This window comes from Sus scrofa, chromosome 3 (genome assembly GCF_000003025.6).
Source record: "Sus scrofa isolate TJ Tabasco breed Duroc chromosome 3, Sscrofa11.1, whole genome shotgun sequence".
In the NCBI taxonomy this organism is placed as follows: Eukaryota; Metazoa; Chordata; class Mammalia; order Artiodactyla; family Suidae; genus Sus; species Sus scrofa.
Genome location: NC_010445.4, coordinates 132,710,346 through 132,734,339, shown reverse-complemented (window position 1 = coordinate 132,734,339; position 23,994 = coordinate 132,710,346). Strand labels below are relative to the sequence as shown.

At 44.3% G+C, this 23,994-nt stretch overlaps 1 protein-coding gene across 6 annotated transcripts in view; it reads right to left on the bottom strand.

Annotated features, from left to right (window-relative positions):
* SH3YL1 (SH3 and SYLF domain containing 1) overlaps positions 3,337-23,994 on the bottom strand; it is a 46,168-nt gene continuing 25,510 nt past the window's right edge. For 3 of the 6 annotated variants that reach the window (XM_021085717.1, XM_021085720.1, XM_021085721.1), the window contains 6 exons: positions 23,809-23,921; positions 22,812-22,940; positions 20,603-20,771; positions 19,946-20,024; positions 9,616-9,672; positions 3,337-4,404 (listed from right to left, as the gene is read on the bottom strand). In XM_021085717.1, the coding sequence (XP_020941376.1) occupies positions 4,214-4,404; positions 9,616-9,672; positions 19,946-20,024; positions 20,603-20,771; positions 22,812-22,940; positions 23,809-23,921 (738 nt within the window). In that variant the 3' untranslated portion in view covers positions 3,337-4,213. 6 annotated transcript variants of the gene reach the window in all.

Below are 23,994 nucleotides of genomic sequence, written 5' to 3'. Positions count from 1 at the left end.
TAATTGGTACAACCACTATGGAGAACAGTCTGGAGACTTCTTAAAAAACTAAATTTAGAACTACCATATGATCCAGCAATCCCACACCTGGGCATATATCTGGAAAAAACCATACTTTGAAAAGGTACATGCAGGAGTTCCCATCGCGGCACAGAGGAAACGCATCTGACTAGGAACCATGAAGTTGTGGGTTCGATCCCTGGCCTTGCTCAGTGGGTTAAGGATCCGGTGTTGCTGTGAGCTGTGGTATAGGTTGCAGATGTGGCTCAGATCTGGCATTGCTGTGGCTGTGGCGTAGGCCAGCATAACAGCTCCGATTAGGCCCCTAGCCAGTGGGAACCTCCATATGCCATGAGTGTGGCCCTCAAAAGACAAAAAGACAAAAAAAAAAAAAGATACATGCACCCCAATGTTCACTGCAGCACAATTTACAATAGCCAAGACATGGAAGCAATCTAGATGCATATCAACAGAGGAATGGATAAATAAGATGTGGTACATTTATAAAATAGAATATTACTCAGCCATAAAAAAGAATATATAATGCCATTTGCAGCAACATGGACGGACTGAGAAATTATCATACTAAGTGAAGTCAGACAGACAGGCAAATATCATGTAAGATCACTAATATGTAGGATCTAATGAAAACGGTACAAAAAAGAACTTATAAAACAGAAACTGACTCAAAAAATTTTGAAACCCAGCTTATGGTTACCAAAGTGGAAACATGGGGGGAGGGGTAAATTAGGGGGTTGGGATTTACGTACACACTACCATATATGAATTAGATGGGTAACAAGGACCCACTGTATGGTAAAAGGAAATTTACTTAATACCATGTAATAACCTATATGGGCAAACAATCTGAAAAGGAATGGATATATATGAGTGTGTGTATAACTGACCTACTCTGCTGTATGCCTAAAATTAACACAACTTAGTAAGTCAACTATACTCCAATAAAGTTTTTTAAAAAGATACAGAATAGCTGAATGGATCAAAAAACAAAAAACAACTGTATGTTCCCTCCATGAGACTCACTTCAGCTTTAAGGATACATGCAGACTGAACGTGAAGGGATGGAAAAAGATATTCCATAAAAATGGAAGCCAAAAGAAAGCAGAGGTAGTTATATTAGAAAAAAATAGACCATAAGCCAAATACTATAATAAGAGCAAAGAAGGTCATTATAAAATGATAAAGGGGTCAATCCAACAAGTGGCTATGACATTCGTAAATATTTATGTGCCCAACATAGGAGCACCTAAATATATGTTGCGAGACATGTTTTTATAATATTTTCTTAGCCTCTTTGCTGAAAACTCCATCTTATCCTTCCTTACTTTGTCTGTCTTCCTGCTTGAGAAACAGTCACGGTGATGGTGAATGATTCAAGCTTAAGAACCTAAGGTCATGGGTGATTCGCGGGGTCAGCTGAATGAGGACATAATACATTGGTCTAGGCATGCTGGACCTGTGCAGATTGGCACGCCATTTGCACAAGCATGATATGTCCTCTAAAGAATAAGAGAAAGAGGAACCTCATGGCCAAGTGGTTTATGAGGGGTCGTTAGCAGAATATGCATCAGCAAAGAGAGCCAAGGTGCAAACCTAGGCACTCAGGGTTGCCGCAAATTGGCGTGCCCTTTGCAGAAGCACAGGGAGGATTCTTTGAAAGGCTATGCATAGATCGCTAACTCCAATGCTAATGATTCTTAAATGCCTAAAGTTTAGAGTAAAAAATTTAACCACTTACCAGCTAAGCGATTTTTAAAATAATAAAAGAACTTATAAAATAATTTTAAAAAACCTATATCCTGCACCTACAACCCCCTTTTCACTTGACCTAATCCTCAAGAGCACAATAAAAGCAGTGTGGTTTCTTGAGGCAGGGCTCTTGGTCCCTGAGACCTTGAGTCCCCCAGGTCCCACCTTTACTTAAGATAAATGTCTCTGTGTCTTGTTTTATGTTAACTTTTTTTCCTTAAGTTCCACAGCACCCATTCTTCAGCCCCATCCTGCTGAGCTGGTCTCGGCAAATATATAAAGCAAATATTAATAGATCTGAAAGGAGAAATCCACAGCTACACAATAATAGTGGGAGGACTTTTGATACCCCGCTTTCATCAACAGATGGATCATCCAGATAGAAAATCAATAAGGAAACATTGCCCTTAAATAACATGTTAGACCAGCAGCTGCAGAGTAATACTCCTCCAGCGCCCAAGGACCATTCTCCAGGGTAGAGCCTACGTTAGACCAAAAAAAAAAGGTTTTCATAAATTCAAGAAGATTGAAATCACACGAAGCATCTTTTCTGATCACAGTGCTATGAAGCTAGAAATCAATTCTAAGAAGAAAACTGGAAAATTCAATAATATGGGGAGAGAGACCGACATGCTCATATATCGCTGGCCGACAGCTAACGTCACAATCGTGGAAATAGAGAAACTGTCCCTCTGAGATCAGGAACAGACAGGATGCCCGCTCTCACCATCTCTGTTGGGCAAAGTACAAGAAGCCTTAGCCAGAGAAATTGGGCAAAAAAGAAAAAAGACAGGAGGAAATAAAGAAAGAGAGAGAAAGGCATCCAGGAGGAGAGGAAGAGGGAGCGCCTTGTCTGTTTGCAGATGGTGTGTTATTATGTGCAGAAAACCCCGGGGGTCCATGAACAGATGAATGGATAAAGAGAACGTGATGTGTGTAAGGAGAAGAAGAAACTATTGGGATTGCAACGGCGTGGATGAACTTTGGGGGCATTGTGCTAAGTGAAATAAGTCAGAGAAAGACAAAGACTACTGGATCTCATACGGGAATCTAAAAATCCAAACTCATAGAAACAGAGAGTTGGTTGGTGGTTGTCAGGGTGGGAGGTAGGGGAAATTAAGAGATTCTGGTCAAAGTTACAAACTTGCAGTTTCTGAAGGAAACACGTCATGGGGATGTAATGCACAGTGTGGTGACTAACTGGTGATACCGCACTGCCTGAAGGGAGTTGGCTAAGCGGCTAGAACCTTAACTATTCGCACCAAAAAGGGGGGGAGGCAAACAAAGCATGAGAGATGATGGACGTGTTAATTAACAAAGTGAGACTCCTTTCATAATACATATGATTTCAAATCCTGTTGTGTCCTTTAAATAAGTTACGGTTTTATTTGTCAATAATATGTTAATAAAGTTGGGGGAAAAAAAGAAGTTAGTAGCACGATCACTGAGTTGGGCTTTAATCTGCAGACCAACAACAGACCTCTGGTTACTTTACAAAAAGAAAAGAAGAAAAACAAAATCAAGACATTAACTTAGCATTTAAAAAACGACACTTATGTAGGGACATTGGAACCATGTCAACATAAGTTTATTCTACGGCTACAAATGAACAAGTACAACCTCATAAAGAAGGCGAGTTAACAGATGTCTTTTTTTAATGCGTGGTCGTCGAATTACAGTGCAACAGAGTTCTAATATATACATGCATATGCAATGTCTGAAGGTATAGAGACAACATTTAAGGATTAATATTCTAGTTAATACCTATAACTCCAAGTATTACTTAATTAGCCCCATTTAAGCTGATTTCTTTCCTCCTCGCTTTGCAAATATATGAATTGATATTTATACCCCTCTCGAGACTCTCAAGTTAAAGTCACCAGGTACAGTCAAATCAAATGTTCGGTGAAGTTTGAAAATGAACACAAAAGAAATGTGACCATATAATTGGAGGATATTAGCTATTAAATAGTATATGTGATAACAATTAGTGGAAAGCACTATTTTATTTTATGGTCTTCCCAGGGCTGCAGGCTGGGGGTTCCCAGGCTAGGGGTCGAGTCGGGGCTGTAGCTGCCAGCCTACAGCATAGCCACAGCATGTGGGATCTGAGCTGTCTGCCACCTACCACCACAGCTCACGGCAACGCTGGATCGTTAACCCACTGAGCGAGGCCAGGGGTCAAACCCAGTCCTTGTGGATGCTAGTCAAGTTCGTTACCTCTGAGCCATGACAGGAGCTCCCAGTGGAAAGGATTTAAGGATCTGTAAGTTAACCATTTATTTATATTAGAAGACCAGAAACTTTTACATACTGATTAAGGTTTATGGAACAAACAGAAGTATTTAAAAATATATATTAAACATTGTTTGACTGAAGAGTAAATCCTGCCAGCGTAGCAATCATTTTATTGTACTTTTCAAAGAAGAAAACAATATAAACCTTAATTCATGGTGACATAGTTGGCTGGAAAAATGCCAGTCTGACCTCGAAGCTCTCCTTCCCACCAATCGAAATGTGAATCCGTTTTTGATATAACTGTGATTCTGTCTCCAGCTTGAAAATTCAAATCTCCTGGCTGTTGTCCTTCAAAAGAATACAGGGCTGTCACTTCTGTGGGTTGGTTCAAACTGCCTAAAACAAGAAGAAAGGATTTAAATCATTCACATGCTTATGAGAAAAACTGGAAGTAAGCGGAGGTAAGACATAAATGAACCCTTTGGGGCATGTGTTCTGATGTCTTGCAGCCACTACAACTCAAAAGATTTGGTCTCTGTGATTTTCATTATGTTATTCATCCTACGTTTTTCTTCTTTGTACAGAGCAAATGTTTGCTAATAACATTTTCTAAATCCACACAAGTCAAACTGTGTATTACTACGTACTTAAATTTGTGTTTAGCAGATACTTGTGGTAATGTGAATTATTTGAATTTGAGTAATCTATAGGAAATACTATTAAGATTTTCCCATTTTAATAGCACAGTTACGGTAGCTTCACTGAATTATAGCTATTAGATAAAAGCTGGTATTTATGCTCCTGATTGTATCATAAAAGATTCAATTAAAAAACCATGCTCTGCGGTCATTGATAGTGAGGGTTCCAGCTCGAGTGGTACTTTCTGTTTCATCAGCAGGCATTTATTTCCTCAGGCTTTTATGGCTGTTTTCATTTCCTTGATCCTTTCTCGCAAAAGAGAGATGGAATTCCAATTAGCACATCAAGAAGAATGTCTACGTAAGTTTAACCGGAACTTCAACACAATTGGGGAAAAGCACCTAGAGAATCGAGAGGGTAACGTGAGCAAAAGACAGTGGATGTTGTGACCTGTGTGGCATCATGGGAAACGCAAAGAAACATCCTTTCTGTGCGCAGCTACGTGGAAGTCAGTCTTCCCATCGTTCACACAACTTTGTGCCTCAAGTAGGCACTTAGATGTTTGTTAAATGCCTCTAAGCACAGATATACGGAAATACAAATAACCCAACTCTAAATCTGATTGCTTGTCTGAGCCTATAATAATATAATAATAGGAATAAATAAAATACCTTGTCCTGTCAGGAAGAAATGAAAATAGTCAACATTCTAATTGAACCGCATTGACCAAAGCACTGCCTTTCTGTCTCACACGAGATGGTGCTACAGTTCTTTTCATAAGGCATATGTCCAAGTAGTCGAGTTCTCCCGCAGAAATAACCTTAATACTAACTAATATAATTATATTAGCGGTATCACTGGTATAGTTTTCTCTACAAAAGTGTTCAATATATTTTATACTGCCTTTACTTTTATCCTATTAATTTTAAGAAATAAGATTAAAAGTATGTCACCAAAAGAATAAAATTTTGGTAGCCTGGGTAAAATCAAAACCAGTTAAATGACTGCTGACACACATTAATGAGCAGTTGTTACCATGTACCATGAAAAGCAGCAACACCTCACTGTGACGGGACGTAGCCAGGGCTCAATGTCACTAGATCAGAAGAATGTTCTGTGTTTAAAGAAATCATTCTGAAAACCATTTTCTTATCAATGTCGATTAATCCAACTTAGTGAAAATCCTTAAGGAACTCGTCCTCCTCCCTCTTGCCTCCAGATATTTCGGATAATAGCAAGAAGCAAGTAAAAGATTGCTTGTGGATATCAGGGAATGTTCTGGAAGCCACAGCCGTCTTAGCTGCCATACACGTAAACACTTGTCACACCAGCTGGAAAATAAAGATGCACAGGAGTGATGCCCACTGGATAACAGGGGTCACTCGGCTCCCCCTCGGGCCTCTCCGCCAAGGAGGAGGCTCCCTCAGGCCCGCTTCAGGAATGTGGATGTGAGACTCGCCAGAGTTGAGTGAGGTGCCCGAGGCAGTGACATCTGAATCTCGGAAATCTGCCTCCAGGCGAATCTTCACCACTCTTGAGATTCTACCCCGGGGCCACACAAATCTTACACTGCACTCAACAGACTGAATGTAGACACGTCGGGGCGTTTTACTTTTGTTGGGCCAACTTTCCAGGAGAATCGGTGTATTTTCCTGGAGTCATCCAGACCACAAATAATAAGAATATATGGTGCCGATGATCCTTGGTAATCACGGATAACTGAATTGGTTTGTAGTGGTTTTAGGAATATATTTTATGATGAATAATTACAGGAAGAAAGACATTATGAACAAAAGAAAAGACAGAGGGATCACAGACTTGGTTCAACCCCTGCCTCCCATTAGGGCTTGTCTAATTTCTGAAACCAAGCAGGGCCCTGTGGGGCTTTGGGACACAAAACCCTTTCTGTGTCCCTCATGCCTTGTCTTTAGGAAACAGGCTTCATTCACCTCCCCCCCACCCCGGACCATCCCTGAGTCCCAAAGGGCAGGTTCAGACAGTGGCTGACCAGGGAAGGCAGGGGATGCAGAGGCCAGGGAGCAGTCCAGAAGTACAACGCAGCCTTGGGGCAGGGTCCTGGTTCCCCCTCAAGGAACAGACATCACCACATCTTTGAGCTCTGCTGTAGAACAGAAGATGTTAACTCCTTGCAGCAGCATTCTTCACTCAGGAAACAGGTCCTGGTGGGAGAACCTCAAGGGCCACCAGAACCCGTCCCAGGACTGCCTGGCACCAGCTCTGAAGAAGAATGCAAGCTTTCATCCACCCCATCCTTATCTGTGGCCCCATTTTTCACTCCCAAACTTTAATACCCCTTGCCACCCCTCTCAAGGCAGGACACAGTTCTGAGGGCGTTGGTCTGCCGTGGCCTCCTTTGCCTGGCAAAGCAGTCAAAGCGATTCCTTTGTCTTTCACCCAAAACTCTGTCTCCACTTTTCTGTTTAGTAGACGGAGGCTGCGTTTCAGCAGCATGTGCTCTGCACTGCAGTTTCCAGTGAGCTAAGGCTAAAGCGGTGTGGGAAGGACGAGGCAGGGCTGCAGTGCGTGACGAGGCCCAGATCCAACACTCTGCCCTCTGAGCCTTGAGCACGGCTGAGACAGACGGGGCCGTCGCCGGTGGAGCTAGTGACGTGCGGCGTCGAGGGGCAGCGGCAAGAGCGCCAGCGTTCCTCCCCACCTCACTCGTCAGGCAAACCCTCGGCCTCGCCTCCGGGAGGAGCAGAGGCGCGCCAGGCGTTCAGGGCTTGTGGGAAAGTTCATGAAAACAAAGGAGTGAGCGGCCTGAGGAAGGGCGGGTGCGCCCACGAGGGAGCAGGGAGCTCACAAGCTCCTGGGTGCCCACCCTGCTGATGCTCTTTCTTCGATTTGCTCCAAATGACTTTAAGTTCCTCTTTACTGTAAATATTAGGGGTAATTTCCACAAGGAGTTAATGCCCACAAAACAGTTCATTAAAAAAATGGTGAGCCGGAGCTCCCACTGTGGCTCAGCAGGTTAAGAATCCAACATAGTACCCCTGAGGATGTGGGTTCAAACCCTGGCCTCACTCAGTGGGTTAAGGATCCAGCGTTGCCTCAAGCTGTGGCACAGGTCACAGACGTGGCTCTGACCGACCGCTAGCCCAGGAACTTCCATGTGCTGCAGGTACGGCTGTGAGGGGAAAACATAAAGGGGAGCCAAGGAGGCCTGTCCTTCCAGGAAGGGAGAGCCCCGTGGAGACCGCGAGGCGACGCCCCGGGGACAAGAACAGCCCGCGCCCACCGACGGGCTCCCCGCGGAGCTGCTCGCCTTCAGCTTTTACCTTCCTGCGCTTAAAGCCACTCTGGAGGGTCTTTGAAGCAACTGGTCATTTTCACCATAATATTCAAGTTTAATTCAAATAGAGGACATTTCCCCTCCCAAATCAGGGCTACACTTAACAGGAAACAGATTACAATCAGCTTTGGTGATTGGCAGCTGCTCTGAGGCTCCTAATTAGCAAGTCGCTACTTTGCTTCTCAGTGGAGCCTGCATAATGCAACCCAGATGTAGGCTACACATCTGACCCCAGACAAGAGTCAGAAGAAGCAGCTCAGCCTTCGGAAGGTCCCTGCAAGAAGTAACCCGGAGTAAGAGAGCACAGCTTTGGTTTTGTTTCGCATTTACTGCAGTGAGGAGCTGGGTGGTTGGCCCGGTCCTGGAACCCGCGTCCCCCCAGGCCACGTGTGGGGGCTGTAACTTTGGTGACCCCGTCCTCTGGAGGGTGTGAATGTCAGTGGTGAATGAGCAGGATGAGGCCACCAGGGCAGGCTGACAGATGAGTGGTTCTCGAAGGCAAATCTGGGGCATTCGTGGTCATCAAGCTGGGGCAGGGCACTACCCGCCCGGGTAGGGCTTAGTCCACAGGCCCTGCCGAGCCCGCCCACACACCCAGGTGCCACTGCCAGCGACAGGGTGGCTGAGGAGACGGTGACAGATGCTGGCGGAGGGGTTACAAGACCTTTGGTGATGAGAAAACCCAGTAAACAGGTCTGTGGACTCTCAGGGTCCGCCTCACCCAGGGGCCAGAGGATTGGGTGGTGGGAGCTTCCGAAGGGTGCGAAACAAAAGCCCGTAAGACCTGGAGACTTATGGCTGTGCCTCTGCACTTGCGGCTCACCCGTGGCCTGGGACAGGCTGACCAGCTGGCCTGTGGGCGGCCAGATGTCCTGCTCATGTGTGATTTTTTCTGCAAGGCCGATAGACCAGGGTGCAGGGAAGGGTTTAACTGGTTTCACAGCTGCTTTTTGGGAAAACACAGTAAAGTAAGATTTATTTTTAAAATAGACTAAATCTTCACACGCATTTTCTTCTTCAAAATTCCTTGTATTTTAAGAAAGGACTGAAATAAATTAATACGAATAATAACTTAGTACCTGCTGTTCATACCACTTAACTTGTCCTACCCTCAAATACAAAAACACAACCCGACCAAACAGCCAACCAGGCAGGAATGCCATCTTCGGAATGTCTTCCCCTGGTGAAAGCACTGGGTGTAAACCTGAGCCGCTTCTCCAGAGCCCCGCTTTCCCTTATTATTAAACATTTTCCCACACCGCTTTTAAAGAGATACTTGCGGCATTTATTACAGGTACCGACTTTGGAGAAATCCGAGAAAAGGAACTCTGGTTCCCAGAGTCACATTTCCAAGGCCTTCCTGGGGGGTCCACAGCGACTTCTCGATGGTCCCCATGTCCCTTATCCCTTGGAGCCCCACAGGGGCCCTCCCCCGAGCAAGTGCAGCCCTTCGGCGACCGCATCAAGGTTAATCGGCCTCCCTGTGCAGAGCATGTTTAAATGAAGTACTTCTCAAAAAACGCAGATATCCTCGAAATTAAAAAGGGGTGCTGAAAAATTTCCCACCTATGTCCACAACCTGCCAGATTAATCAGGAAGTTTATAAGACGGTTATGGATCATCCTTAAAACAGATTTCTTTTTTTTTTTACTTACCAACTCTCTCATGATAGCTGGGAAGTTCAGGATAGAGCTTATATTCGTTTCTGTTACCTGAAAAAAAGTAAATGGATAAATAAAAGAGGGAGAACATTTAGAAAACTTATTAGTATATAGCTTATAAAATACCCAAGAATGTCAAATCTTATCCTTGTTAAGCAAATGTTTTAAACCACCTCAATTGACAGAAATATCTTTATTTTACCATCTTTATATCAAGAGGAATCCCTGAATAAACACAGAAAACAGACCAAATACAAGGCAGGTGCTACACGTCTGATATCCGAGTGACCAGATACACATCAGCTGCATCTCTTGGGCTTGCAATTACATACTCACCAAAAACACCAACGTTTTCCAGAAGTGATCATAAAATGCCTGAATAAGAAAACTTGTAATCCCCAAGCCAGTGATTTTAAACATTTTTGCTGGCTCAACACCTAAAATAATTTTTAACGGAGTTCCCGTTGTGGCACAGTAGAAACGCATCTGACTAGTATAGCATCCATGAGGACGCAGGCTGGATCCCTGGCCTCGCTCAGTGGGTTAAATCCAGCATTACCGTGAGCTATGGTGTAGGTCGCAGACGTGGCTCGGCTTCCGCGTTGCTGCGACTGTGGTGTAAGTCCACAGCGGTAGCTCCAAGTTGACCTCTTAGCCTGGGAACCTCCATAAGCTGTGTGTGCAGTCCTAAAAAAAAAAAAAACAAGTTTTAAACAGCAGGCATTCACTCGTGCGTGCGTGCGTGCGTGTGTGTGTGTGTATATTATTTTTTTGTCTTTTCTAGGGCCATACCTGCGACATACGGAGGTTCCCAGGCTAGGCGTCTAATTGGAGCTGTAGCCACTGGCCTATGCCAGAGCCACGGCAACACCAGATCCGAGCTGCATTCGCGACCTACACCACAGCTCACGGCAACGCCAGATCCTTAACCCACTGAGCGAGGCCAGGGATCAAACCCGAAACCTCATGGTTCCTAGTCAGATCCATTTCCACTGCGCCACGACGGGAACTCCCACTTGTATATTTTTAAATCGATATCCAAAGTCGTTAACTAGAAACTCAAGGTTATACTTTTTAGCATATTTCGACATCAATTACTTAAATAATCGTCCCTCTCCCTTTCGGGACAGGAGGGTCTAAATATGATCGTCATCGGAACCCACATCATCAGTAAAGAAATTCAAGAGGTTTCTAATAATTGGAAACTATGTAACATTCATTTTTACCTTCAAATCACATTTTCATTCCATTTGTTCCAAAGATTTTTTTACTAATGTATTAATATTGTACTTATATGTGTGTTTCTACAACAAAAAATTGTACATACATTTAGTTTTAAAATTTTATGTTATGTAACACAGTCCTCTATTAAATAATTTATTACAGATTGAGTTATTGTAATCATTATTAGCACACACTGTGCAAAATTTTAAATATATTATGAATTTGCTAATTTATTAAACACAAAAGTAAAATTATTTGCAATGCATCTCAGAAGATAGACAAGAGTTTTTGCTTGTTTGTTTTGCTTTTTAGGGCCACACCTGCTGCATACGGAAGTTTCCAGGCTCGGGGTCGAATTGGAGCTACAGCAGTCGGCCTATACCAAGCCACAGCAACACGGGATCCGAGCTGTGTCTGGGATCTACAGCACAGCTCTCAGCAAAGCCAGATCCCCGACCCACTGAGCAAGGCCAAGGACTGAACCTGTGTCCTCATGGGTACAAGTCGGATTCGTTTCTGCTGAATCACAACGGGAACTCCCAAGACTTTTAAAAACTAGTACATATACACAGGGTGACTATTATGTCTGGAATAACATAGTTTCAACATAAAATTGTATTTCAGTGTTCTTTCTTATAGGTGCTAAGAAAGATGGTTCTTATAAAAAAAACAGAAAGCGGAGTTCCCGTTGTGGCTCAGCAGTAATGAATCCAACTAGCATCCATGAGGACACGAGTTCAATCCCTGGCCTCGCTCAGTAGGTTAAGGATCCAGCATTGCTGTGAGCTGTGGTGTAGGTCACAGATGTGGCTCAGATCCTGCATTGCTGTGGCTGTGGTGTAGGCCGGTGGCTACAGCTCCAATTTGACCCCTAGCCTGGGAACGTCCATATGCCATGGGTTCGGCCCTGAGAAAAAAAAAAAGACAAAAAACAAAAAAACGGGACAGGGCAAGAAAGAGATTTTATAGCACTGTAACATAATTCTTTTATATCCCTTCTAATTTAGAGGTTTAAGAAAATCACAAAGTGGAGTTCCCGTCGTGGCGCAGTGGTTAACGAATCCGACTAGGAACCATGAGGTCGCGGGTTCGGTCCCTGCCCTTGCTCAGTGGGTTAACGATCTGGTGTTGCCATGAGCTGTGGTGTAGGTTGCAGACGCGGCTCGGATCCCACGTTGCTGTGGCTCTGGCGTAGGCCGGTGGCTACAGCTCCGATGCAACCCCTAGCCTGGGAACCTCCATATGCCGCGGGAGCGGCCCAAGAAATAGCAACAACAACAACAAAAAAAAGACAAAAAAAAAAAAAAAAAAGAAAATCACAAAGTGTGGCTCATCAAAACAGCAATAATAAAATAGTACTTAAGAATTAACAAACTATTACTATTATAACTTTATTTTGGTGATAGCTATGAGATTTTAAAAAATAATATGTAGTGATAATATTCATTACTATTCTTATCATACATTCAGATAACAAAGCTATTAGGTTCCCCTGCAATTTTCTCGAAAGCAAAAAAAACAGAAATCACCTAAAATCTACAAAAGTACTTACTACTATCAGATTTACTAACCACATCACCACCAGTGTCCATGTTTCAAATTGGATCATTGTCCTCACATTTTGGGGACAGTGTAGTACAGTATGATTAAGACGGTTCGGGGTTTGCTTTTCTTATTCAAATGTGGGAAAAAACTACTGTGAAAGGAGAGAGAACAGAAAGGAGAGGCTTTCTGCACGTCATGTTCACACGTGTGGAAACTGAAGATCTGGGAAAATCCGTATCTTTTAAATTACCTGTGCCCGCAAACACCTTCCCAGCCTTTACGTACCCCTAAGGGTAGAGGTGCACCACTTTGAAGGCCATGGACCTAAGAAGTTTATGAACATAAAAATATAGAAAGAAGCATTGGCAGGTGGGGAAGAGAGTAGAAATATGCCAAGAGAATCCTTCTTATTTTTTGCTCTTAAGGGCCACACCCACGGCACATGGAGGTTCCCAGGCTAGGGGTCCAACTGGAGCTACAGCTGCCGGCCTACACCACAGCCACAGCAATGCCAGGTCCGAGCAGCATCTGTGCTCTACACCACAGCTCATAGCAATACCAGATCCTTAACCCACTGAGCGAGGCCGGGGATCAAACCCACAACCTCATGGTTCCTGGTCAGATTCATTTCCGCTGGGCCAAGACAGGAACTCTGAGAATCTATTTTTTAAAACTGACTAGAAAAAAGAGATTTGGGGTAGGTGACCCATATAAGACAAAAAATATGCAAACTGAGACTTTCTCAACTATTAAAATAGGCACTCTGAACTATAAATGGGGAAGCATAGTCTATTCACCACAGCAAACCAAAATTACAAAGTACTTAGGAATAAACTTAACGAGAAAGGCACAGAAAGCATGAAATCTTAGGAAAGATACAAAATAACATCTCAACAAAAGGAAAGCATAAAATGGGAAGATTATCATATAAATGCCATATTCATTAGCTTATACATGTACTGTTATGGTAATTATTATCCCAAAATCATAGAATTCTTTAACTACGTAATATTATTTTAGCCAGAATTGCATATTGGGGTTGAGGGCAGCATTGGTAAAAAGGCTTTAAAGTATCTGAAGGCAGCGTGTCCAGTAATTGCAAAGAACAAATTCCTACGAGAAAATGCGGGCATCATGAACACAGGCTCTCGGACAGGAGAGAAGACGGAACCATACTCTGGCTAAAAATACGAAACCTATAAAAATGGTAGACATATTTTTACATAAAAATTAGAACTTTCATATAGTAAAAGATATGACAAATAAGATCCACAGACAAATGATACATGTAGCAAAAACTGTAACCCAAAGCACAAAGCCCTTAATATACAAAGCACTCCTACAAATTGAAAATGCAACAAGTTTTCCAATAGGAAAAAATGAACTAATGAAATACAGAGACTTTTCAGACAAAATTAAATCCCCAATGCCAGCAGTTGTATGAAAATATGTTTAAAGCATTATAGACAAAGGCAAACACAATCCAATTAACAAGGAGCTATAACCAACCCTCAAACTGGTAAACACTTCAAGAGACTCCCAACTCACAGTGGTGAGGACTGTGCATGAGAGGAAAGCTTTGGGGGGGGGTGTTGCAGTGGGAGGTGTCATAGTGGAGAATGAGTGATGAAACTCTGAAGTAGTAAAAACTTTTAAAAAGCAAATCTACCAAATCCACTAAAAATTTAGAAATCTATCCTTTGATCTATCATGTCTATTCCTAGCAATTATCTTTTTTAAAGTGCCATGGAGTTCCCCCTGTGGCTCAGTGGGTTAGGACCTGATGTTGTCTCTGTGAGGATGTGGGTTTGATCCCTGGCCTTGTTCAAGTGGGTTAAGGATCTAGCATTGCTGCAAGCTGCAGTGTAGGCAGTGCAGATGTGGCTCAGGTCCAGTGTTGCCCTGGCTGGGGTGTAGGAACCAGCTGCATGCAGCTCCTATTCGATCCCTGGCCCAGGAATTTCCATATGACTCAGGTGTGGCTGGAAAAAAAAAAAGGAAAAAAAAAAAAAGAAAAATGCCAATATGTAGATAATTTTAAAAGATTTTAATTGTAGCATTGTTTCTCATGGGAAAAAAAACGGATAGTTAATACCTATCATAGGAGAGTGGCTAAGTAAAATATGGACATCTACACCATGGAATATTAAATAGCCATTAAAAAGAATTAGAGGGAATTCCTGGGGGTCTAGTGGTTAGGATTCAGTGCTTTAAACATTGCAGACCAGGTTAAATTTCTGTCTGGGAACTGAGATCCCACATCAAGCCATTACATGCTGCAATCAAAAAAAAAATTTAGAGTTGTATCAGTTGACTCAGGGATTTCCATGAGGTGTTGTCGAGCAAAACAAACAAACAAGCTCTAGGAAAGCATGGGCGATAGGACAGCATTTTTCTGCCCATGTAGATGTCCACGCTCCTGTGTGTAGGACGACAGAGCCTTGGAGGAAAACACAGCTCATGCTGGGAACATGGGCTTCGCAGCAACGAGCGCGGAAGAGGGCGCCACCTGAGTGAAGACAGAGGAGCAGTGGGGGAAAAGGAACGACTCAAAAGAAAAAACACTCTCAAAACCACTTGTATGTACCACATGTGCATTTATGTAAAATGATGTATGTGAGGGTGTATAAGAAGTTGAAAATTAAGATTTAGCTTTTTAATAAAAAACCTGGAAATAAATCAGATTTAAAATAAAAAGTTAAAATCAGATACCAGTTGTGCCCTTTCCTTTTACTGAATCAAAAGTGGACGTTCACAACTGGAGGTGATGCGTTGCTTGAGAAAAGATGACGTGCATGTAAAAGAGAGAGAGAGAGAATCTAGCAACAAACAATGAAGCTGAGAAAGTCCAGAGAAGGATGACACTCACAGGAACATCTGGAGAACAGAACTGACTTTGCGGAAAAGCGCACAGGAAAGGGGAAGGCAGCGAGGACTCCGCCCGGCCCGGCAGCACCACCGGCCTCCGCGGGACCGACCGGCTGAGCCTGGCACAGGCAAGACCCGGGGACCGAAGACGACGGGGAGACTTGCAAATCCCTTCCCATGGGGAACATGCAAGGGAAACACATCTTCCAAGGCTGTCCCACTGTTAGGTGAGAGGAATGTCTTGAGCTAAGGTAGGTAGTTTCGTAACCTACGTCGACAAGGACATTATGACAACTAACACAGGATTTTTACGTAAGTGTGATACAGACACCTGTTCTCTTAGTGAAGAAACTTTAGAAACACTACGTATTGTAAAATATACAGATGGATCAAATTTTAGGTAATCACTCAGCTCTAAAATAAAAGTGGATTCAAGGCTCACAACTTGCTCCTGGAAATAAGGGTGTAAGCGAATTGATCACTGGAACGTGAATGAAAAAGAGACTGTCGGTTTTGGAAGAAGAAAGCAGCACCAAGGGAGCAGGGCCGGGGGAGGTGTGGGCCGGGCAGTAAAGCATGTCCAGCTCCTGAGGGTCCTCCAGGTAGATGCAGGCACAGCTGAAGGCAGAGCCCGGGATGAGCACGGGGCTGTGGGTCGCAGTCGTGGCACCAAAAGGGACCGAGGGCGGACACGCTTCCTGTCCTCGCAGGATGTCCCTGCTCAGAGTGCTCCTCCCTGAACAGCCCGAAACGCTGGCCCTTGAACAACACGGGTTTGAACGGGGTGGGTCCACTTACTAGCAGATTATTTCTGACAAATACATTGGAAAACTTGTCTGAGGTCTGCGACAATTTGGAAAAGCTCACAGCCGAGAAATATCAAAAGAATTAAGAAAAAGTTAGATATTTCGTGAATGCATAGAATGTATGTAGGCACTCTATTTTATCATTAATCACCATAAAAATACACAGCTATTTTATCAAAAGTTAGAATGTATCAGCACTTAGGCGTGCTCACACGCACACGTACAGGCCACACACACACAGCACCGTCAGCAGCGGAGAGACCCGCAACCCGATGTCAAGCTGCAGTGCGCAGTCCCCGGGGCGTGGATGCCAGCACTGCCTGTTCATGCGCACACGTGCCCACGACGCTGGGGCGATCATCTCACAGCTCCCTGCTGTCGCTGCAGCCAGAGCTCGGGTGTGGCAAGTCCCCGCTGAAAATGCCCCACGACGGCAACCGTCTCCTCGTGACGAGCTTCCGCTCCAGCAACCTGTGTTACATCATAAACGACCTCCTGGTTCTGGGCTGTTTTACACGGCGTGTCAATGGGATACTGTAAACCCGGAATAGCTCCTTGGGCCCCATGCAAAGGACCACGAGTGGTCCCGGAAGTGCTTCTGAGAAGCCCTGAAAAGTCGCTCCAAGAAGAGGAGGACTTGCCTGGCGGGCCTGTGGACCAAGGCGTGTGCAGCTGTGGCTGCCACCCGGCCGGCGTGCACCACGAATGCAGGGTGAGGACCGCGGCGAGGAGAGGAAAGGAGATCCTGAAGCTGTGGCTGCAGCTCCGCCAGCAGGCCCAGCGGCCTCGCCCCTCTTGTGAAATACCTTCTTATCTTGCACTGAAAATGCGCTTTGTATGTGGGTGCAGGATCACTATAGACTCTAATACGGTTCGAGAAAAAGCAAAGTTATTACATGACAACTTGGAGCAAAAAGAAACTGAAGGATCTAGAGCTGGAGAATTAAATGCTGACAAAGGTTGGTTTGATGATTTTAGTTACAGATTTGGCTTAAAAATGTCAAGCTAAAGAAGTAGCTCCTGCCGACCAAGAGGCAGCAGATGAGTTCCCAGAGGCTGGTGTATGAATGAGAATGACTGATCCACTTTGCTGTGGAGCCGACACACGACACAGTACATTATCAGCCAAACTCCAGCAAAATGTAAAAAAAGAAAAGAAAATCACTGAGGAGAGAGGACATCTTCGTGAAGAGGTTTAAATGCAGATGAATCTACCCTATTCTGGGGGGAAAAAACGCAGCAAAAATTAGCAGAGAGGAGAGGCGCCAGGATTTAAGGCAGGAAAAGCTAGACCTACTCTCTTGCTTTGTGTGAGTGCAGTCGAGTTTATGGTCTCGTCTATAAGCCTGTTAGCTCCAAGCCTGGGAGGGAAGAGACAAACACAAGCCGCCGATCTCTGGTCAAAAAGAAGGCCTGGACCACGAGAACCTCGTCCAGATCAGTCCCTGGAGTCAGGAAGTACCTTGCCGGAAAGGGGAGGCCTCTGAAAATTCTTTGGGTATCACACAAAGCCCCTGGCCACCCGGAGCCCGTGAGTAGAACACCAAGTGGGTGCTTGGCCCCAAACACATCTCTATTTCAGGCTCTAGATCAGGGGTCCTGAGGACGTGTAAGGCTCATTACACACGCTACCCTATAGAAAGGACTGTCGATGCCACGGAAGAGGATGCTGATGGACCGAACATTATGAAAGCCTGGAAGATTACACCGCAAAACGTGCCATGTTCTTATACAAAAAGCCACGAAAGCCATCAAGCCTGAAACAACACATTCCTGCTGGAGAAAACTGTTCCAGATGTGCATGACTTCAGAGCATTTACAAGAGGCAATCAAGAAAATCATGAAACAGATTATAGATACGGCAAAAAAGATGCGCAGTCTGGGGGCAGGGAGGGGTGTGGTGAAGGATTTCTATGGATCTCAGAGAGTCCCAAGAGCTGACAGACACCACAGCAGAGGAACCAACAGAAGACAGCCTGATGGAGATGAGCGCCCGAACCAGCGCGAGACGGTGATGAAAGAGGCACGGCAGCAGCGCCAGAGACAATCTGACGTCAGGCAATCTGCGAGAGGGTTCCCGTTATTCAAGACTGTGTCTGATTCCTTTTGCAACATGGACTTTGCGTCGTAGGGGCACTGACACTGAAGCAAACCGTGGAAGAAGGGCTGGGACCACAGAGACATATTCGTAGAGAAATGGAAAAGCAAGAAAGTCAGACAGAAATTACAGTGTATTTCCATAAAGTTGCACGTCTGAGGCTGCCTCTCCTGCGCCCCCTCCACCTGTCACCCCTGAGACAGCAAGCCCAGCCCCTCCTCTTGCTCCTCCTCCTCAGCCCACTCAGCGTGCGGATAACCGGGAGGACGGGTAGATCCTGGTGACCCACCCCCACTAGATGAACAGGAGGTAATCATCAGGCCTCTTGCTTAATAAACTTACCTGTGTGTCTTCGAGGGTCCTCAGGGGAAAATCTACTCACTCTTTGTTCATGGCCAACATCACCATGTGCAAGGCGCGTAGAGAAGTGCAACGCCATGCCCGGTACACGCATAAGGCGAGGCGTGTTTAATATAAAATCAGTAACGTGCTAGTCTTGTTTTATAACTTTGCTTTCAAAGAATGACGCTACTCTACAGTATGCCTCTGTGTGTGTGTGTGTATCACGCTTCATCAAGGATAAGTGGATTTTAAAAAATGTAACATGGCTGTAGTTCTGTGTGCCCTGAAAATTGTATAGCCATTCATTAGTGCACAGGCCAGGCTACCATGAAGCAATCACATTGCTGCTTTTTTTTAATCGACGCATACCTGTAAATATGAATTTCTTTTCCACATTGTGTTTCATTTTTCATGTCTAGTGTTAGTAATACATATACTGTTCACACCGTTTTGCGTCATGTGAGACACTATTGATGTAGGTACTGACAGTCAATTCGCCTTGTAAACAGACAATGTAAACATATGGCGACAATGTTTCCTTTTTTCTAGCTTAGTTAAGAATACAGTATGTAACATACATGACAGACAAAAAATGTGTTACGTGACTGTTCATGTTATTGGTAAGGCTTCTGGTTAGCAATGGGCTCTTAGTAAACTTTAGGGGGAGTCAAAAGTTACATACAGATTTTTTGACCGAGAGGGGTGGGGGGCTGATGCCCCTAAACCCTGCATTGTGCAGGTGTCAACTGTACTTCCTTCCAGTAATTGCAGTTACTCTTCTGCTATCCCTGCTCCTCGACGGAAAGCTCTTTAAAGGCAGAATATAAGTCAGATTCATCATCATTCACAGTACCACTTGCATAATAGTTATTTTAATACGAAAAACTGTCTACTTTAATACATTGCTATTTACTGGTAATCTCTAGACATGAAAAGCAGAATTCTAAGAGTAACTGTCATTAAAAACTAGTAATGGAAAGAGTTGAGTAAAGGCCAAAAACCTGGTGCCTTATAAATTTATAAAGCCACCTTTTGAAACCCTGAGGTCCCAAATACATATGGTAAAATTAATATTCTGAAGTATAAATCTATGAGTATATGAGGAAAACAGGCTTATTCTGTTTCCATTTCAAATGGCAGAATAACAGTCTTGGGGAGAAATGACAAAAAAGAAAAACTTTAAAGATAAATTTCTTTGTCAGTTGGAAAGAGAACTTTCTGAATGAGAACAGAAGTTTTCATAAATTACGGGAATAAGAATTTGCCTGGTGGGTTTGGAAGAGGCCAAGCATTTGTTTTTCTCTCTTTAAGACTCATTAGATGTCCCGTTTGACTGTTAAGTTATAACTTTGGAGACATTATTAAATGTAAATTGACTTCTTAACCGTATTTCATAACTGCTTAATTACAATTGTATTTGAGTTGCAAGGAAAATACTTACTTTGAGAGCCAGAGTTCAGCTGGACTTGTGCAGACGATTGCTGGGGTCTTGACAATGGTTTTGGAGGCAATTCTTTAGCCTGGGAGGGACGAGGGAAAAAAAAAAAAAAGGACATGATTTTAAAACCCCATTTTTACTAAGGAGCATATCCGGCTTTTTTTTCCCTCTCCTGAAGTACGTGGCAAATGTTATGGCAAAGGTTATCGCCTGTGCCGCTTCGGGCCGCCTTTGGTTGAAGTGGACACCACGCGGGGATGGCAGGGGGCGCTCCTCTCCAACCGGGAGCCTCCCTGGCCCGCGCCTCGGACCACCGCGCAGGCGGAGGGTGACTCTGACCGGGGCTGCGGAACTAGGTGAGCTGGGCACACAGCACCACCCTCCCCACGTCAAAGCCCCGGTGTTGGCAGCTGTTATCAGCGTCATGAGTTCATATTGTTAAGTTCTATCCTTGCGGAAATGCGGTCCCAGAAAACCATGTTTCTCTTTGAAATTTGCGGAAGATTGTCAGGGTTGCCCGACACTGTCACAAGAACTTTGCGTAAATGACATTGCAAGAGCAGTTTAGGGGGTTATCGGGAACCTGATATCAGGGACAGAGTCTTCCATATAAAGACATTTTCCGGGACTACTAAGAAAAATGAACAAACCAGGCGTGACCTGAGCTTTCTTCTGCTCCCGAGCTGCTTTCCTTGCGTTGATTCGTTGTCCTTCGCTTTCATACTTTTCAGTAAAGGAATCGAGGACTTCGTAAAGATCTTCTGCTTGAGCAGGTCGTGGTATATCTCCAAATAAAATGTCATAAGCTCGAACATCCTGACAATAAAATCTAATAAGAAACATCACATTAAGAACACGTCTTTGCAGACACGGCTGTTTTCCAGAGTTAAGTGTAGGACACACACCTGTGTGGGTGTGTGCCTTCCTTACTCATAGAGAGAACGTCGCCTGTACTCCTCAGACGCTGACCCCGAGCCACAGCCCATGAGCCCCCAAATTCTCCCCCAAGCTTGCCTCTAGAGGCAACCACCATACATGGTCTGGTATTTACATCCTTCTCCCAATGATATAAAAGCGCCTCCCATATACATACAAACACTTATACATAAAAACATACACGTAGCATGTATATATATAATGCACATACATAAACATGTATCTGAAAACATGTAGGCACATATACCTCCAAGCACATACATCTTTGTAGGTTTTTACTTCTTAATTTTCTTCTAAAAATGGTGCCAACATAACTGGCTTCGTAACTTCCTCAAAATGTTTCTTCGTATCAAAATTATGTAAGGACTTGCCTTACATGTTTGGAAGGCCTGTACCTGATTAAGAAGTATGTTTGTTTTAGCCTATCCAGGATTTAGGTGGACTTTAGCAAGAAAGTCTTCCGAAGGCCTAGAATCACAAATTTCTAAAAGCATTCTTAAATATTTCAAATTAATAAAACCAGAAGGCAAAACATTTCTCTTGACTTTACAAGAGGAAGGGTCTGAAACCTCGCTTTCCCCATCCCTCCTGTTTTCCAGTCATTGCGTTTCGCGCTGACCGTGGCCGAACGTGCTGTGGGGTCTGGTCACCAGGCTCTGGGGTCTTCAGACGTGACCTCCCCCAGAGGGGCGGCTGTGTCCGCCACCAGCAGGATTAGCTCCGTCAGGGGCATGGTTGGTGGGATCCCTGCCAGGTTCTAGAAGCAGTCCTCTCAGGCTTGGCTTTTTAACTTTTTCTGGGAAATTAGGCATGTTTTAGTGGAAATATGGAAAACCATTTTGGAAAACATTAGCCAGATGTCAGTTTTCTGTTTTTTGTTTTTGTTTTTTGTTTTTGGATAGGCAAGAAACAGATTTATTCAGATAGGATGCTTATGAGAGATGCCCGCGGGCAGGCAAGGAGGCCCTTCAGATGCCAGTTTAAGCGGACGGTTCTCGTTACCTGTTAGGGCACTTCCAAATCTTTCTTTCTTTCTTTCTTGTTAACACCAAAACTGGTCTCTAACTTATGGAAGAAAGACAAAGGCTGAGTGTGGTGACAGGATGTCTCTCATCACGAGGCACATGAACTTTATGTTACCCAGACGGCTTCTTCGCTTGACCTCGGGAACCAGCCTGCCAGCTTCCAGGTTCTTTCTGCAGCTTCCTCCCCCGTCAGCCTTCGCAGCCCTGAACAGTGGGGCTCTGGCCTAAGGGAATGTGGGGCCGATGTGATCTCTCCAGACACTCCAAGTCCCTCCATGCCGCTCAAACGGTTGTTTCTTCGCATTCATGTCTTCCCCGGAGCAGCCCTTTTCCTTCCCCCCAAGACCTCTGCTCTGCGTGCACAGCTTGGCTCCCGTTTTGCACAAAAGGCTTCATGCTCAGCCTGTCTCAGCTTTGATCCGCCTTCCTCACTAAGCTCAGGCACTTCGAGCTTTTGATTAGAAATAAGAGATGTGGAGCCCTTCCTTCCACGTGGACACGTGGAGGTCTTTGCAGAGTGATACATTTCGATACCGCTGTGTCTCAGGGGATGGGGCTGCCTGAGCAGAGGGGAGGGAGCAGACCGCACACACCCGGCGATGGGCGAGGTTCTCCGTCCCATGCAGATGCAGTTCCTGGTGCCCAAACAAGCACAACAGTAACATCAAAGGTCACCGATCACAGATCACTCCAGCAGATATAATAATGAAAAATGTCAAAACATTGCAAGAGTTATCAAAAGGTGATGGAGACACACCAAGTGAGCAAAGGCTGCTGGAAAAATAGTGCCGACAGACTTGCCTGCACCGAGGCCCTCTGTACCCTCCTAAGAGCATATGAATTTATGAAGTAGTATGTTCTCATCACACACTCCTCAAATCAATTAAAATTATTTGCCTGGCACTTACTTTCGATTAGTTTCTTTCCGCTCGATCAAACAGCTACCTTCTAAAGATATGCCAGCAAAGAGGCCTCGTGATTTGCAATATGTAAAGACAGCAGCTGAGCTTCTTAGGGAGACGTTGCCTTCTAAATTCCTGCAAAATGGAAGGTTTTGCATCACAGGACTGTGGGCTCCAGCTAAAGGTGACTGCTTGACTAGACAGTACTCTAACCCCAAAGGACAGTCTTGCTCTGCACTCACTACAGTTGTTTTGACATGTCTTTCTTCCTGCTGGCCCAAGCTAGGTGTGCTCAAAGTCACCTAGAGGAAGGGCAGTTCACCGCCGGGACATAAGATGTCACAGAGGGCGTGATGCATTGCAGAGACCTTGTGTGAATTTCCTATTTTCAAGTCGTGTCTTCCTTTCCTGAGACAGGGAAACGTATCTCAAGAGTGAAAGACTGCCGTTCCTTTCACAGTGAGTATCTTCATGGAACGCAGAACATTTTTGAATGATTCTACTGTGTCACTTCCATAAACAGTCTGGGTTTAAAATACCTAATTGCTCAAGTCATTCAAGACTGTTACTCATTAATAATAATCAGGAAAATACACTGCGAGTATCGTGGACATCACTCCAGTGAAACACTTCAATTTTTCACAATTCAGATTGAAAAAAAAAAGGTTTCCTTCTTGATCAATGCTGCCCTTTCTCAGTTAAAACGGATTTGACTCGGCTCCTTCAGAGCTTACACAGGCATAGGTTATGTGCCGTTCCAGCAGATACACAGCCTGTATTTCTGAAATACTTCATTTCTTTCTGCGTGTGCTAGTTTCAGATGATCTCATTTTATTATACTTGGTTGTGTTTTATAAATTTCTTATTTGAAAGCAACCTCAAACTCCCTGGAAGATATATACATCATAACTATGCCTCATTCTAATTTTTCTCAATGTGACACAATGCAGTTTTGAGCCCTCACTGTCCAGTAGCTGCTCACCAAGGGCCCGAGAGCACTCACCTCCCCAAGGGCCCTACTGCCACGGTGCAGTTCCCGCCGAGCGTTAGGTTGCCACCTTTCGCAAAAGCTTCCACTGCTCTGCCATAATTCAGAATTATTACCAAGTCTGACACCTGGAATGTAGAGAACCATTTATTTTTAAATAATTTTGTCTAAATATGATTTAAAACACATGTTGATTAAAAC